Genomic DNA, 16,265 nt, shown 5'->3' on the forward strand with positions numbered 1-16,265 from the left:
TCAAGCATTTTTAATGAAAAAACCAGAGTTGAATAGAAAATTTGACATTCAGATACAAGAAGCAAGAGAAGCATAAGAAGGTAAACAGGGAAAAGAAATCATAAGGAACTTATCAAAGCTGAACTACTTATATTCCTACATGGAAAAACAATAATTATAACTTGTGAAACTTTTCTCAGTATGAGAATAGCTGAAGGGAATAGAAATGTATATATGTGTGTATATGTCTATATATATGTCCATATAGGAGGGTATATGGGCGTATGAATACATATGTGAGTGTATGTATATATGTCTACAGGTATACTTAGACAGAGGGCACAGGACCAATTGAATAGGAAGAGATGATACTTAAAAGGTGAAAATAAGAGGTGAGAGGAATATAATGAGAGGAGATGGGGAGAGGCAGAATGCGGTAAATTATCTCATATAGAAGAGGCAAGAGAAAAGGAGGGGAAGAACAGGAAGGCAAAGGGGAAAGAGTCAACCTTATTCTCATTGAATTTGGCTTAGGGAAGGAATTACATACACACTAAATAGGGTATCTCATCCTACAGGAGAGTAGAGGTGAAGGGGATGAGAGAGGGGATAATGGAAGGGAGGGCAGGCTGGGGGGAGGGAAGTTGGAAGCACCCACTTTTGAAAAGGGGGAGGATCAAAGGAGAGAATAGAACAAGTGGGGGGTGGGATAGGATAGAGGGAAATATAGTTAGTCTTCCACAATATATCCACTAGGGGAATGTTTTGCATAGCTACTCATGTACAACTTATACTGAATTGCTTATCTTTCCAGTGAAGGTGGGTGACAAGGGAAGAAGGGAAAGAATCTGGAATCCAAAGTTTTAAAATCAAATATTCAAAAATAATTATGTACATATTATTATTAATATTTTACATGTAACTGGGAAATGAGATCTACAGGCACTGGGGCATAGAGATCCACCATGCCCTACTGGAAATCGAAGGGGGAACAGGGGAAGATATGGGAGAGAACAGACTGGGGAAGGGGATATTCAGTGGGATTGCTATTTTAGGGTGGTGGGTAGGGAAAATTGTGGAGAAAATGTGTAACTCATAATCTTGTGGAAATGAATGATGTAAAATAAAAAAAAGAGAAATAGAAAAAAAGTCATGGATGGGGGGCTTTCTGGGAGGAGAAAGGGATACTTTGGGGAGAGAAAACTTTGAGGATATAAAAAACAAAAGGCTTTAAAAAAAACTTTTTTTTTTTCTAAGAAAAACGTAATGGTGAATAGGATAGTGAATCTATTAGGTATAAAAAGATCCCGTTGCTGTAGTTAGGGTATAATTGAGATTTTGTAATAAATTTGTAGTAGATGCAGTCAGCATGGTTTCATGGTTTTCTCCAGCTTCATTCAGTAGTATATGAGAGGGACATAGCACTCATGAATGACACTTTTACAATTTAGGATGATGGGATATTAAAATATATAAATAAAAGTTGATTTGTAGAGAGAGAACACTAATAACTAGAGAAAATCAAGAAAGTCCTTATGGAAGAGGTGGCAAATGAGCTAACCCATGAAGGAAGCTAAAGATTCTAAGAAAGAGACGTGAGGAAGAAGAAAGCATGGAGGATAGATGCTACTATGGTATAGAGACAGGAAATGAAATGCTAACTTAAAGAAATAGCAACTAAGACAGTTTGTCTGGAATGTAGGGTATTTAAATATAAAGCCAAGGAGTTGCTCTTTCTACCATCTAGGAGCCTTGGATTCCTGATGGAGACAGGACTTCTAGAACAGCAAAGTGTCTGGAAGACTTGGCAAGACTATTTTTGTTGAATACAAGCACTTTTCTGAAAATTGTGAAGGGGTCTGTATCTGAGATGAAACTGAATTTTGTTTAGGCAAGAGATAAGCCAATACAAAACAAAAAACATCTTAGTGACTCAGTGGCAAATCCAGTACAACCAGAGTGATCTAGAAAAAGGTTACTCAGGCTCATAGAAACAGTAGTATGATTCAGGCCAAATTCTGAAGCAATTTTCCTACTTAAGGCCATTGGATAGAGGATCTGGGTGATGATGTATCCCTTAATGACCTAAAATTGAAAACTCAATAAATAAAATTATACATTTTTGAGGATTACATATTGGTTTTGAATGCCTTTTTTTCTAAACTAAAATATATTTCAAAGTCTGTTTATATATTGGTGTTTTTAAAAATAAAATTTTATCAATATCTTTAGTTTTTAAATCATGCATTTTCTGTGTATTTCTACCTTCATCCCTCCTCAGAGAGATAATGCCCATAATACTATATGAAAGAATTTTTCACAAAATTAAAAAATATTGAAGGATTCACTTTCAGTTATTTTGTTGTTACTGTTGTTCTTTCCATTCACATTGATGCTGTATACTTGTCTTCATGTTTCTGCTTACTTCAGTTTGTCGGTCTTTCCATACTTCTCTGTATTCATCACTATATTGTAGTGGTGGTAGTTAATGAAAGATTTGGCAAAAGGCAAGACTTTTGAAGTAACGGTTATATACCCCCTGCCAAAAAAGGGCTAAGAACTTTGTACTCTATCCTAGAACATATTTGCAAGGGTTGAGATAGTTGACTCAACTTCTTGAAAAAGTAAGAATGACCTTTGCATTCCCATTGTGTGGCACAAATACCTGGCACACAGTAAATGTTTAATAGGTGCTTGTTGTTTGATTGATTAGATCAGGATAGAGCAATATAGAGTGAACCTCAAAGAAGGAGGGAGATTCCTGAGTTATAGTGAGAGAGGAAGGGTCTGGAAGAGGCCATTGAGTAAGAAGTATGTCTTCTTTTCCTCCTGACTTGTAGTGTTAGTAGCATGGGAAGAAGTATACTTATTGCTGGATGAGATGGCTGGGTCTGTATTGTCTTCTGGAGGGAATCAGCTAGTATGAGTACAAAAGGACAAAAGGTAAGAGAAAAGAAGATGTTTAAAATGAAGGCATTTTTAGCGTTACGGGCCTGGGTAGCCAGTAGGTAAGAATGTGAGCCTTTTCTTGTAATTGGGTAACCTGGAGCTCATCGGTTATATGCAGTGGTATAGTAGAACATTGGATTTAGGATTAACCATCTTTTCAGAATGTAGAGGGGATTCCTCAAATAAGGAAATTCTATGATTTTGTGATGTATTGAAACTGTCTGGGTGTAGGGGAGAGGAGATATATAAAACATGATCTGCCCTGGGCTTTAGGAAGATGAACCTCATGGCTTGTAACTAGGAAGGATGAGGCTGGAGAAGTAAGGATACTAGTTTGAAGAAAGCTATTGCAAATAGTCTAGGTTGTGATATAGAACTGGTAGCCTTAGGAAAAGAAACAAAGGAACAGATTTTTTTTAGTTATTTCCAGTTTCTATAAATGGGCAGATTTCTGTGGATAGCAGGTGATCTATACATTTTTAGTACTTATGTTACATGGTGACTGGAGATAATGTGACATGTACTTTTCTTTTTCTTCCTGTTCTTCAAGTATAATTTCCCTTTCAAGCAAGCTTGATTATTGAACAGACAGTGGTGTGATAGGAAAAGTTGTGTCCTTGGAGTCCACTAAAACTCTTAGTTCCAACCCTAATAGTTAGTAGCCAGATAACCCTGGTCAATTTACATGATTCTGCTGAGCTTAATTCTCCTCATCTGCAAAATGGAAATACATTTTTCCAAGCCAGCAAATTGAGAACATTAAATGTCTACTAGGTATAAAACATAGTACCTAAAAATGGAGATGCAAAGTTGAAAAATAATATAGTCTCTTTTCCTTAAAGAACTTGGAGTCAGTCAGTAAACATTAAGTTCCTACTCTGTGCCAAGCACTATTTGGAAACAAAGAAACAGCCCTTGCTCTTAGGGAGCTCTGTCTAATGGGGGAGACGACATGCAAACAACAGTGTATAAACAATCCATGTACAGGATTAATTGAAAATAATCAACAGAAGGAAAGCACTGGAATTAAGAGTGATTGGAGAAAGATTCCTATAGAGGGTGGCAATTTAGTTACAGAGGAAGCCAGACAGAGATGAGGATGGAGAGAATTCTATGAATGGGTAAAAGCCAGTGAAAATGCCCAGAATTAGGAGATGTAATGTGTTGTTTGATGAATATCAAAGAGGCTAATGGCACTGGGTCACAGAGTATATGGAAGTGGAAAAAGTAAGGTATAAGCAGACAGAAATGTGGAGAGGGTGGGGTTGTCTAGGATATAATGGGCCTTGGATACCAAACAGAAGATTTTATATTTGATGGAGAAATTGGAATTTATTGAGTAGGGGGTTCATTTCCAGACACTTTTAACAGTTGAATAAAGAAAGGATTGTAACATTGTAAATCCATGAACGAGCAGCTTTCCAGAGGACTACTGCTGTGAACAGCTTTCAAGGTTCTGATTATGTAGTATAGTGAATACTCTATTCAATAACAAATCAGAGAAAAACATTCACAGAGAATCAAAGTTCAGCATTCACAATGTTACAGCTTATCACAGAAAATCAAAATACAGCATTCACAATGACTTATCACTATAATGGCCACATAGTTTTCACCAAAGTGGTTGCAATAGTTTTCAACAAAGTACAGTCATTTAGTAACTCAATCATTTAATCATCCTTACGGAGGCAAGGGTCACAAAATACAGTTGTTAAAGTTCTCCACTCATGGGGCACACTAAGTAACAAATCAGTCACTTCAGTCATTGGTCACTATTCAATCATGAGTCACTACTCAGTCATTACTTAATACCCTCTTAAAGAGTAGTGGAAAATACACAGGCCATCTGCCCCTTGGTCACAAGTAAATCATAAACTTCTCAGTACACAATATTTAAGTAAAGTCTTCTTTCAGCTTGACTCAAGGCTGGCTCTCAGTTTTCATGGTTCTTCTTCCATGATCCCAGCTCCAATTGTCACCTGGATTCAAAGGCAGGCAGCTCCCAGTTCCTTGTCCAGCTTCTTGTCCAGTTCTTCGTCTAGTTCCCATTCCATATTGAAGCTCACAGTGTCTAGTCCACCTCAAGTCCTCCACAATTCCTGTTTCTAGGAAGGCAAAAGTTTAACAGAGCCACAATAATATTCATACACATTGTCAGCACCATCAATTCACTATCTGCCTGTGAAATCAACTCAGACCCACCAACAAGGTCTGAGAACTCAACACAGATCATCAACCTAGAAATCAACACTGACCCACAGACAGGGTCCAAGAGGTCAGCACAAATCATCAGTAAAGTCCCAGGACCTCCAAAACCATCCTCTAGGACTTCTGTAAACATACAACCAGAAAATCCTTTCAGGGCTTCCAGTAAGGTCCCAGGGCTTCTGTACAAAGTATCATAAACAAACATCAACACAGACAGAGCAGAGAGAATGCCAGGATACCACAAGTTTTCTCCTTCTTGATTCTGCCAGCACAAGAGTCTTCTTCTCAGTTCCTGCTGTCTCTAGCCCTGGGGCTCTCCTTATATAGTCATTAGCTCCTCCCCAGGAGTTCACAAGTTGTGAAGTTCACATGTTCTGTTTCTTAAGACTGAAACAAGGTGTGAATCACTTTTGTGCTTGCCATTACAAATGTGGAAAGACTTAAGGCAGGAAGCCCAGTCATCAGCTCTTTCAGTAGTCCAGGCTTGAGGTGATGAAGGCCTGCACAAAAGTGTTAGAAGAGGAAAAAGGGAACGTATACAAACGATGTTAGAAAGATTAAAGTGAACAGTCTGGCAACAGATTGGATAGAGAGGGTGAGAGTGAGGATTCGAAGAGCACATCTAGCTTGTGAGCCTGGATAACCAGGATAGCTAGTGCTGCCCTCAAAATTAACAAGAAAGTCTGAAAGAAGAAAAGTTTTTTAGGGAAAGAGTTTGAGTTCAGTTATGGATATATTGAGTTCAAGATGTCTATAGGACCTCTAGGTTTAGATGTCTGAAAGGCAATGGGAAATGAGAGACTAGAGGTCGGCAGAGAGGTTTTTAGCTGTGTAAGAAGTTTTGAGAATCATCAGTATAGAGCTGATAATTGAATCTCTTGTTGCTGATGAGATCAAGTGAAATAGGACAGAGGGGAAAGAGAAGAAGACCCTAGTCAGAGCCCTATGAGAAGCCATGGGAAGTGGGTATGACCTGCATAAAGATCCAGCAAAGGAGACTTAAGAAGAAATGGTAGGACACAGAGTAGGTAGGAGGAGAACCAGGAGAGGGCAGTGTCCTGAAAATCTAGAAAGAAGAGAGAATCAAAGAGAAGAGGCTGATCACCAGCATCAAAGGCTGCATGCAAAAAGTTCAAACAGGATGAGGATTAAGAAAAGGCCATTACATTTGGAAATTAGAAGATCACTTGTAAACTTTATTTTATTTTATTCTTTCCATTCAGCAAAAATCTACCCTCTCTTTCTCCTATTCCCCTGCCCATTAATTAAATTAAGAAAAATAAAGCCCTTGTTAGAAACATGTATGTATAGTCAAGCAAAACAAATTTCTGCATTGACCATGTTTTTAAAAGAAAGCGTGCATGTATATAAACACAAATATACACACACACACAAATATATGTGTCTCTCCTCTCTCTGTTATAATATATATGTTGGTCTGGCTAGGTCATGCAGTGAATAGAGCACCAGCCCTGGAGTCAGGAGGTCCTGAGTTCAAATCTGGCCTCAGACACTTAACACAAAAACTAGCCATGTGACCTTGGGCAAGTCACTTAACCCCAAATGCCTTTCTCCCAAAAAGCAAAAAAAAAATAAAATATAATATATATGTACACGAATGAATGATTTCCTCATTATTAGTTTTCTAGAACTACATTTGGTCATTATGGTCATTAGAGTTCCTAAACCTTTTAAGCTGTTTGTCTCTACAGTGTCACTGAGCAAATTGTTTTCCTTATTCTATTCACTTCACTCTGTATAGGTTCATTAAAGTCAACCCAGGTTTCTCTGAAACCATATCTTTCATCACTGAGATGGAGAAAATAACATTAAATTTGGCAATTAGTAACTGGAGAGAGTAGTTTTAGTTGAATAATGAGTTTTCAAACCTAACTACAGAGAGTTAAGAGTCAAGGAAGTGAAGGCATCTACTATTGATAGCCTTTTTAAGGACTTTAGCCTGCAAAAGGCAGGTTAGAAATGGCATGGTAATGAGGATGCATCAATCAAGTGAGAGTTTTTTGATGGGAAATATATGGGCATATTTGTAGGTAGTAGGGAAGGAACCAGTAGACAGAAACTGAATATAAGTGGGAGTCAGGATGAAAGAGAGGCAATCCTTGGATAGAATGGGATCACTTGTGGACATAGAAGGGTTTACCTTGGCAAGAAGGGCCACCTCTTCATCTTAGGCAGGCATGAAGGAGATAATGGTAGAAGACATTTTGGTGATGTGAGGAGTAGGGGAGAAGAAGGGAAGGGAGACAAGGTTTTCAGCTGAGTCTTAGGGAGATAAAATGTACAAAAATAAATATCATACAAGATATATGACAAGGGCAAAGAGCCTGGTAAATACTCTAAGAAAATGCAAGGAAAGAAAGAAGACTTTCAGCTCAGGGGATCAGGACCAACTTTCTGGAGGTGGCAGATATCATGGGCCTTGAAGGAAGAAAAATTTCAGTAGGTATGGATGCTGAGGGAACATTTCAGGTGTCTATATATGGGTACATGGAGGTAAGAGAAGTGCATGTTGGTAAAGGATAGCTAGTAGTCTGAGTAGTTGGAACATGAATGCATATGGGGATGAGAGTGAGATATGGTTGAAAAAATAGGCTGGAACTGGTGAAAATCAAGCGAAGTTATATCATAGTACTTTACAAGCTATATACAGATATATGCTATTTAAAGTAAAAGATTTTATTGTTGCTATCAGAGTTACAGTTTTTGTTTGTATTTTATAGTGGGATATCTTTCAAGAATATTAACATTAAAAATATAAACTCCAAGTTTTGGGTTTGTTTTAATAGGTGAATGTTTATGTGCTGGGGAAAACATTTCTTCTTTTGGCCAGAGAACTCTGCATCAATGCTCCAGCAATAGGTATGTGTTTGTTGTCTGAGTATTTGGACAGTGCTTGTTTTCTGAAAGAGTATTGGTTCTTTTGAAGCCAGAGAATAAAGTGCCATGGTCTTTGAAGAAATAGAAGGGGTAGGGAAGGAGCACTTGAAAATCCAGAGATTTCCCAGGTAAGGAAATTTTGTAAAACTATAAAAACCCATCATGATTAAGACGTACTTTGGGTATAGGAACTTAAGTATTGTTAAAGGCTACTAGCTCGGATGTGGGTTTTGGGAGATGATCATTCCCTTTGACGGCCACAGGCAATATGTGGGGAAGATGCATAACTTGGAAACTCTTGTGCTATATAAAATTGTCTGTGGTTACTGTCTTGAATAGAAAGTTGTGAAGTCCATTCCCAGTCAAACCCAACTCATTTTTTTCAGATGAATGTTGCTGCTAGTACCACTTTTTAATCAGTCATTTTCTTGGAAGCTCGTGTGTGTGTGTGTGTGTGTGTGTGTGTGTGTGTGTGTGTGTCTTTTAGATCTTTTTATGTCAGGGGAGCTCTGTATATATCACTTTAGCCATTGGGAGGGAAAGAAACTGGAGATAGTTTTACCTCACTCTTTGAGAACTATCTATGCCCTTTAATTTTTCTGCCAACATTATCTCTGAGACAATTGCTCATAAATTACATGCAATACTTAGGCTTCTGTTGGCTAAACCGTAGGTCAGGCACTTAGAATTATTAACACCAACTTAATGTTGTAGTCAGAGCTATCATTTTACCTAGATAAGGATCACTGTATGTCTAACCACTAAAGGAAGAGATCAGGAGTCTTATGTCACAGAAATAAGAACTGTCTTTAGAAAATTGTTTATGATTAGTTGCCTAATGCTTAGTGCAAAACAAGCAACGAATTGCTCACATTTTGATTTTTGGTCCTGACCTGTGTAGAAAGATAAAGTGCTGATCTGCATAGATTTTAGAGTAGAAGGCATCTTGGAAATCATCTGACACAATCCCTTCATTTTACAGATCAGACCCAGAGGAATGAAATCACTTATATAAAGTTACATAGGTAGCAGAGCTGGTATTTGAACCCAGGTTCTCAGATTCCAGATCTAGCACTTTACCTGTACCATAGTGCCTTCTACCTCCTCAGTAACTTCTGATGGTACTTTACATATACCTTTTCTAAAATGGAGGTATGTGGGAACCTGTAGAGGGATGTAAAGAGTAGTAAGACTGAGATATTACTGGGAGGAATAGGAAAGAGGGGAACGAAAGTAACCAGAAGACAGAGCAGTGGGCATCAGTATTATAGAGGCAAGACCTCAGAAAAGCTGTTAGTTTTATTGGGAGTGGCTGTGGCATGAGTATATTCAAGGAACTAAGACATCAGTGGTCAAATTTCATGAGCCCTCCAGGTTAGCCATCCCAGAGCCCAGGAGGGACCAAGGATATTGATAAAAGCATCTATTAAAGCAGTTTGATGTGTTTGGATTGATTCAATGGCCTCTACAATCCTTTCTTGTTAGAGATTTCTGAGTCAGGCACTATGCACCAAGGGACCATGACAAAATGAATGAACCACTTGTCAATATGAAGTAGCATGAAAGGTAACTTTGGAAACCAGATTTAATTTAATATGAATATATGCTTAGCCAACTGTCAGCATCACTTATCAAAACATTTTAACTATTTGACTCATATTGCCTACTATCTACACTATCATTATTATAATTATTTAAAATTTTCTAAGTGACAGAAGCAGCAAGATTAGTGTTGAAAAGGCTACTAGAAACATTTTTTTTTGAGGACCTATCTTTTTAAACAGTCATAGAAGACTAGACATACTCTATATAGAAATGAATTTTCCACATTAAAAGTAGTAGAATTACTTTTTATTTTAACTGGTTATAAATTTCTGTTCATTTTATAGCCAGTTTATTTGTTTTTATTTCCATTGCTTAGCACATTGCAAGCCACATAGTAGATCCTTAATAAATTGTTGTTGGTTCATAAGGATGGTTTTATCAGCTATGCTAATAGTTTTTCATTTGTATTCAAAATTTGGCAATGCACTATCATTGAGGCAGCATGCTGAAGTGGATAGAGAACTGCCTAGAAACCTAAAAGAACTTTGTTCAAGTTCTGCCTCAGACATATACTGGCTATGGAATCCTGGACAGGTCATGTAACTTCCCAGTATACTAAGCCAGTGATGACAAACTCAAATAGAAATGGAGGCTACTAAACCTTACGTAAATATTTACATTATCTTTGTTTTCTTGTATTTTAAAATTTATTTTGTTAAATATTTCCCAATTACATTTTGTTTTGTTTTTGGAGGGGGGAAGGCAGGGCAATCAGGGTTAAGTGACTTGCCTGGGGTCACACGGCTAGTTTTTTGTGTTAAGTGTCTGAAGGCCTATTTGAACTCAGGTCCTCCTGACTCCAGGGCCAGTGCTCTATTCACTGTGCCACCTAGCGCCCCCCCCCCCCAATTACATTTTAATTTGGTTCTGTCCAGACTCCATGAAGTCCATGTATGTTTGACACCTCTGCTCTAAAGTAACTCTTTAAAATTATAAATTGCAGAGAAGGTGCTAACTTGTAAATGGAGGTATAATCCTGACTTGGGGCTTTCCTATACTAATGATAATTTATAGATTCATTCTGTTTCTTCCTTTCATCAGGTTTGGTATCCCAAGCCACTGAATTTTAATAAATTTCTTTTAAAAAATACATTTTCATTGAAATCTTTTGTTTTTATATAATCTGTATCTTCCTCCTCCCAGAAAACCATTCCTTTTAGATGAAGAAATTTTTTTGTGAAGAGAAAAGAGGAAGGAGATAAAAAAGTTAGCAAAACTGAACAAAACACTGAAAAAAATCTGATGATATATGGAATGTTCCACACTTTTGGGCCCCCTCTTTACAAAGGATAATAAGTCTCTTCTTTAGGCTCAATTTGTTCCTTATAATTTTAAGCAATGGATTTTCAAAACAAATATGAGATTAAATTATATTATTTAAAATATTACTTAAATCCACAGCTCTAGACTTATACTGTATAAAAAAACTAGCTCTCATTGAGAATTTAGTTCATGTTTATGTTCTAAATTGTTACTCTAAATAAGATATATTTAGATCAGTGGCCATAGATCCCTATTAGCTCTAAAAGGGAAACAAGACTGTTTGACATCTTTTGACTTTTGAGGTTGACATAGAATAAGCATACTTTTCCATAACTATGTCTTTTTTTTGAGGGGGGAAAGCAGGGCAATTGGGGTTAAGTGACAGGCCCAAGGTCACACAGCTAGTAAGTGTTAAGTGTCTGAGGCCTAATTTGAACTTAGGTCCTCTTGACTCCAGGGGTGGGGCTCTATTCACTGTGCCACCTAGCCGCCCCCACAACTATTTCTTAATATTATTACTGACAGGATGGTTTATTGGAGTTGACTCATAATAGTACGCCCTATGTTACTGTTCAAATGGGTACCACTAAGTTTTGATGTATTGATTCTTCTTTAGGAAAGCTCTGGGGTATCAGCAAATGAACCGGAAATTGTCAGTGTAATAAAAGTCTGTCATCTTCTTATACATTCCTTTAAATCAAAGCAGCTCAGACAACTTTGGAAAATCAAAGCAGCATCTTTCATATTAGAAATGTGTGATGGTTGGGCAGGATTTTGTATCTTTTTTTTTTTTTTGATAGAGCTGGAAGGGACCCCAGGGGCCATTTAGTCCAATGATTTATTTGAATTTGTTGATTTGTAGGCTTTGGAATTAGTAAAGACATGAACCACAAAAAAATTTTTAAAAATGAATGAATGTACAAATATTTAGGGTAAAGAAAACTGCTTTATATTTCACAGTTTCATAAACAGCTCTATTCATAAACAGCTCAAGGTCAGCCATAATCTGCAAGTTAGTTGTCTACATATAGAATAAATAAAATGGGATTAAATCCAAGAGCATTCTTTCACTTAGTCTCAGAGACTGCTATTTTAAGAGTAATGTAATAGCTGAACATGAAACAGCTGTAGAATTTTCTAGTTTTGAACAAATCCCTTTCATGTGCATAGCAGTATTGGAATACAATCCTCATAAACTGTCTCACGCATAGAAAATAAGCTCTGGAATCTGTCCTCCCTGGACCCCAGTGCCATTGGTACTGTCTGAGGAGCACTGGAATTGAAATGTCACTTTTCCACACTGAACTTCAGTCATTCCCTCCTGTCCAAAGTAACTAAGTTCATTTCCATCCAAGATAGCACTAACATTGTAAAATGTGTCTTGTTCAATTTGAACTGGATGTTCAAACCAGACTGAAAATGTATTACTGGATCCATCTGAGAGGAACTTGGTTAGATTATGAGCAAGAACAACATTTAGCCGTTTAAGTTCAATTTTCACACTGTACTCAGCTTTCCCACAGCTTGATCCATATAACCCGAGTCCTGCAATAAATATCCTCTTATCTACTGCAAACTGGATGCTGTCACATCGTCCACGGTACCTCCATTGGTTGCTCCGATATGCAGATGATTGAAATCGGTGGCATCTCTGAGGGGCAAGACCTTTCCTTTTTGTCAGGGGAAACTCCAACTGTGGTTTCTTGGTAGCTGTGTACCATAGGAATATGCTGCGTGTTTCTTCCAGGGTTAGAATATCCGATTGAGCAGCACCATTGGCAAACTCCTCCAGTGTCATGGTTGGAATCCGTACTAAAAATAAAACTCTTCCCAAAACTTTCCTCTTATTTCTTGGTGTAATTGGCAAACCTTCTCTTTTGCATTCAGCTTCTGCCCAGTTCAGAACAGCTTCAAAGATAACTACTTCCTTAGTGTTTAGGGATTCCCTGTTCAGGATAATCTCTAATGTTTGTTGATCTATTTCACAAAAACCCTCTGACTTTAATGCCATCTCTGCTTGAGCATCAATCACTTCCCAGCAACGCTGTGTCAGTTCTGGTTCCTCAAAGAGTCTGCTCTGGGAGAGCAAAACACAAGCATTTTTTGCCTCTAAACTGGTCTCTAGAAAATGGACACAAGCTTTTGCTAAAGCTGGAACAATATACTTCTTGGCAGCATAGAGAGTTGCAAGCACAGTGTCAGCTTCCAAGTCAATTTCATCACTATACATGTACCTAGTGAGAGTAAAACAGATTTAAGAAGGTACTGGTAGGGTGTGGAGGGGGTTTTATATACTATTTTAAATGCTACATTTAAGTAAGCTATATTATTCAAATGCTGTGCTATTTTAAATAGCAGAGCATACATTCGCCAGAAAAAGATACCCTTTTAGAATTTGGGAGATTAGCAATTTACCAGGTCAATTGTTATCCATAGTGGATTTACCTTGCAGTTTTACAAATAGTATTGATTTCATAGGTCCTTAGTGTACTGCCTTTCCTCTAATGAGCACTCAGTATACTTTAATTGATGACGATGCAGCTTAAGTCCCTGTAACCACTTTGTAGTGTCAAGGCAAGACTTACTTTAACAGGATGAGAAAAGCTGCAGGCTCCACATCAGGTATATGGATTTCAGATTTGACTTCTGCGAGATCACCATAAAACATGGCATAGAAGACAGAACTGCCAACCGCCAGCACATACTGTGAAGAAAAACCATCTTGCTGGTAAACAGCTGTGTTCAATCTAATTAAATTCACTAGTCAATAAAGACTACAGAGAACTGTGAATACCTCCATCTAAGCAAATTTGGCTTTGGTGGCTCAGGGTAATTAAGATGTATGGAAGCAGTTTCACATTATATGAAATTTAGAAAGTAGTTTCACATTATATGAAATTACTTTCTAAAAGGTTCCAGGTCTTTTCTGGTGGTTCACATGGGGGAAAACAATTCTACAAACCTTATGAGCAGGAACTCGTTTTGATGCCTCCAGAGGGCCAATGATAAAGTGTACATCAGCCATGAGTTCATTATTGAACATCATTGCATTCCTGGAAATTGCAGAGAAAAAAAATGCTTAGGTCTGCATTTTAACAAACATTTAGCATACAGTGATTTTGTCAGCCTTCTCACTGGAGGATACACAAACTTGGACAGAAGCAGATGCTAGACCAGAAAATCTTCATCCCATTCTCATTTATTGCAAATGAAACCACCACAGATTGTGGTGAAGCTACTGTGGACATCAAACCACCACTCAATACCACAACTTCTCCCCCAGTTTTAGATGGTCCTCTCTAGTAAAATATTTTCCCAGTGAGGAGTAAGGTCTGCCAGAGTCTAAATACAGCTGATCTGGCTTCTTACCTCTCTCGGAGAGTGGGGTAGAATGACTGCCAGTTGGTACTCTCAAAGTTGTTGTTAAGATTTTGCACTTGTGCTGCTGCTGGTGGTGATTGGACTGTTTGATGCAGGTGAAGGGAGCTATTCTTGGTACTGGCTGCAGTGACTGTGGTGGCAGTGGTAGTGGAATTACTGTTTGTGATGTTGGTATTAGCAGTGGTAGAGTAAAGTTCTGCAGCCATCTTCTGCAGGGACAAGGGCCCTACCTCATAGCATACTGGCACCTTGCCATTAGCTACCACATTCTTTTTGGACTCCTTCAAGGTTACTGGAAGGAAGAAGAAAGAAAGTCAAATACTACATGATTCTGACACTGAAGTAACTTGGAGTCAGAAGCAGGAAAGAGAGCTCGATTACTACTGGGAAGGCCTGAATAGAACAAAACAACCTTAGGGGCAGAAGAGCTGATGACCAGTGCTCACCTCTATTTGTGTGGGGCCAAGCTTCAGGCCTGGGGCAAGGTGGCCAAAGAAGTGGAGCCCTCCAGGGATGATTGCAAATAGTCCAGTAGCAACAGCTGTACAAATCCAGAGCCCTTTGTAGCTGAGAAGGCAGGCACCTTGCCTGCCCCTCAGCCAAGCACGAGGCTCAGTTCCAGGGATCAGTTTTTGGTGTTTTTTTGTACCGAAACACGGAGAGCTGGGGGAGGGGCTGCAAATTGCCCTCAAATCAAAAAGGGTCAAATACTGATTAATCCCCATTTAGTTTCCAGGCTCGAAATTCCTGGGCTGTGAAAGCTGCTGCGCATCCCCCGTTGGCGCGCACCCTCCGGCATAGCTGTAGATCTGTGGGCAGAGTTGGTGGCCGGCGCAGGGCGGGGCTGGTCCTGGCGCAGGGCTTGAGCTAACCGTGCCACCGAGCGTGGTTTTCGCCGTCGGCCATTAGGGTCTCCTCAGCACTTATCTGTCCGGACAACTTCGTACAGGGTGCTGGGGCTGGAGGTAGAGCTGTTTGTCATTCAGTAGGTGTTGACTAAGTCCAGTCCTGGCACCTTCCCCTCCCCCGCCCTCTTCCTCCTCTTCCCTCCCTCCCTCCTTCCTTCCTCTTTCCTTTCTCCTCCTCTTGAGCCGCCCTAATAATCGCCAGCCTCGGTGCACGTCAGCAGTAGCAGCTCCAATGGAAAGAGCTGATGGCCCAGGCTCCCCCCATTTTCCTTCTCCCTTGCCCAACCCAGACAATATGTCATTCTCCCGCTTGTCGCCCATTCCCCACTCCCTACTTCTCCTTAGGGAAGAGGGGGTCCCCATGGAGGTGGGATGCGACCGTGGGCCCCCATCGTAGAAAAGGAGATGGATTGGAGAGGCCAGAGGCCTCGGAGGCCCAAGGCCCTGTGGGCGATGTTTCTGTTCTCTTTCAGCCCCTCCTGGAGCCCTGCCCAGGCCGCCTCAGCGGGGGAAGCTGGCACAGCTCGGGGGCAAAGGAAGGAATGGTGGCATAGTGGGCCCGGGCGGTGCCTCAAAGGAGGGCAGGGAGCGGAGGGCGGCGGCGTTGTAGCTCCCTGCCCCCCAACCTCCCCCGCCCCGCTTTTTTTTTATTACTCCGTGTCTGTGGGGCTTCAGGCAAAATCTCCCACCCGGTGTCCCTTCCCTGCCCCCAAGAGGACGTGGGGCCATACCTGGGCTCTCAGCCTTCTCTCCTCCCTTTGCAGGCTGGGAAAGTTTGCACAGAAAGCTCCTTGGTGGAGTCAGAAGCCATGATTACGGAGCTGGGAGGGGAGGGGCTTGGGGTTGCTGAGCTTCACCGTCCGGCTCAGCTTGTCCAGCTCTGCTGGCCTGTGCCCGCCCGCCTGCTACCCGCGCGCCCCCCTCCTCCTCTCCGTCTCGGGAGCCGCCTCGGCCGGTGCACTGCCTCCTCCTCCCCCACCGCCGGGGATCTCGCTCTCCGAAAAGCTGCTGCAGATTGAGCCTTCCGGAAGAAAAAAAAAAAAGGAACTTTGATGGCGAATGTGGCTTCTGGGC

General features: G+C 40.0%; 2 protein-coding genes across 4 annotated transcripts in view; one reads left to right on the top strand and one right to left on the bottom strand.

The window, feature by feature from the left end:
• The window catches only part of BRF1 (BRF1 general transcription factor IIIB subunit), a 176,553-nt gene that overhangs the window by 59,045 nt on the left and 101,243 nt on the right, over positions 1 to 16,265 (top strand). The window contains exon 5 of the mRNA XM_069082346.1: positions 7,944 to 8,016. Coding sequence (XP_068938447.1) covers positions 7,944 to 8,016 — 73 coding nt within the window. The remainder of the gene's footprint in view (positions 1 to 7,943; positions 8,017 to 16,265) is intronic.
• On the bottom strand, positions 11,829 to 16,056 carry BTBD6 (BTB domain containing 6). Of its 3 annotated transcripts, none has more exons than XM_069082348.1 (6): positions 15,923 to 16,056; positions 14,730 to 15,242; positions 14,272 to 14,575; positions 13,865 to 13,955; positions 13,488 to 13,606; positions 11,829 to 13,136 (listed from the first exon to the last, which is right to left on the bottom strand). In XM_069082348.1, the coding sequence occupies exons 3-6, from the start codon at positions 14,487 to 14,489 to the stop codon at positions 12,104 to 12,106; spliced, it is 1,461 nt and encodes a 486-aa protein (XP_068938449.1). In that variant the 5' UTR covers positions 14,490 to 14,575; positions 14,730 to 15,242; positions 15,923 to 16,056; the 3' UTR covers positions 11,829 to 12,103. The 3 variants fall into 3 exon arrangements, with proteins under 3 accessions (XP_068938449.1, XP_068938450.1, XP_068938448.1); XM_069082349.1 differs by having other exon boundaries at positions 14,730 to 15,254; positions 15,923 to 16,053; XM_069082347.1 differs by lacking the exon at positions 15,923 to 16,056 and having other exon boundaries at positions 14,730 to 15,378.

This window comes from Petaurus breviceps, unplaced genomic scaffold, assembly GCF_028583685.1.
Source record: "Petaurus breviceps papuanus isolate PSGF00001 unplaced genomic scaffold, PetGlider_PUasm1.0 164, whole genome shotgun sequence".
In the NCBI taxonomy this organism is placed as follows: domain Eukaryota; kingdom Metazoa; phylum Chordata; class Mammalia; order Diprotodontia; family Petauridae; genus Petaurus; species Petaurus breviceps.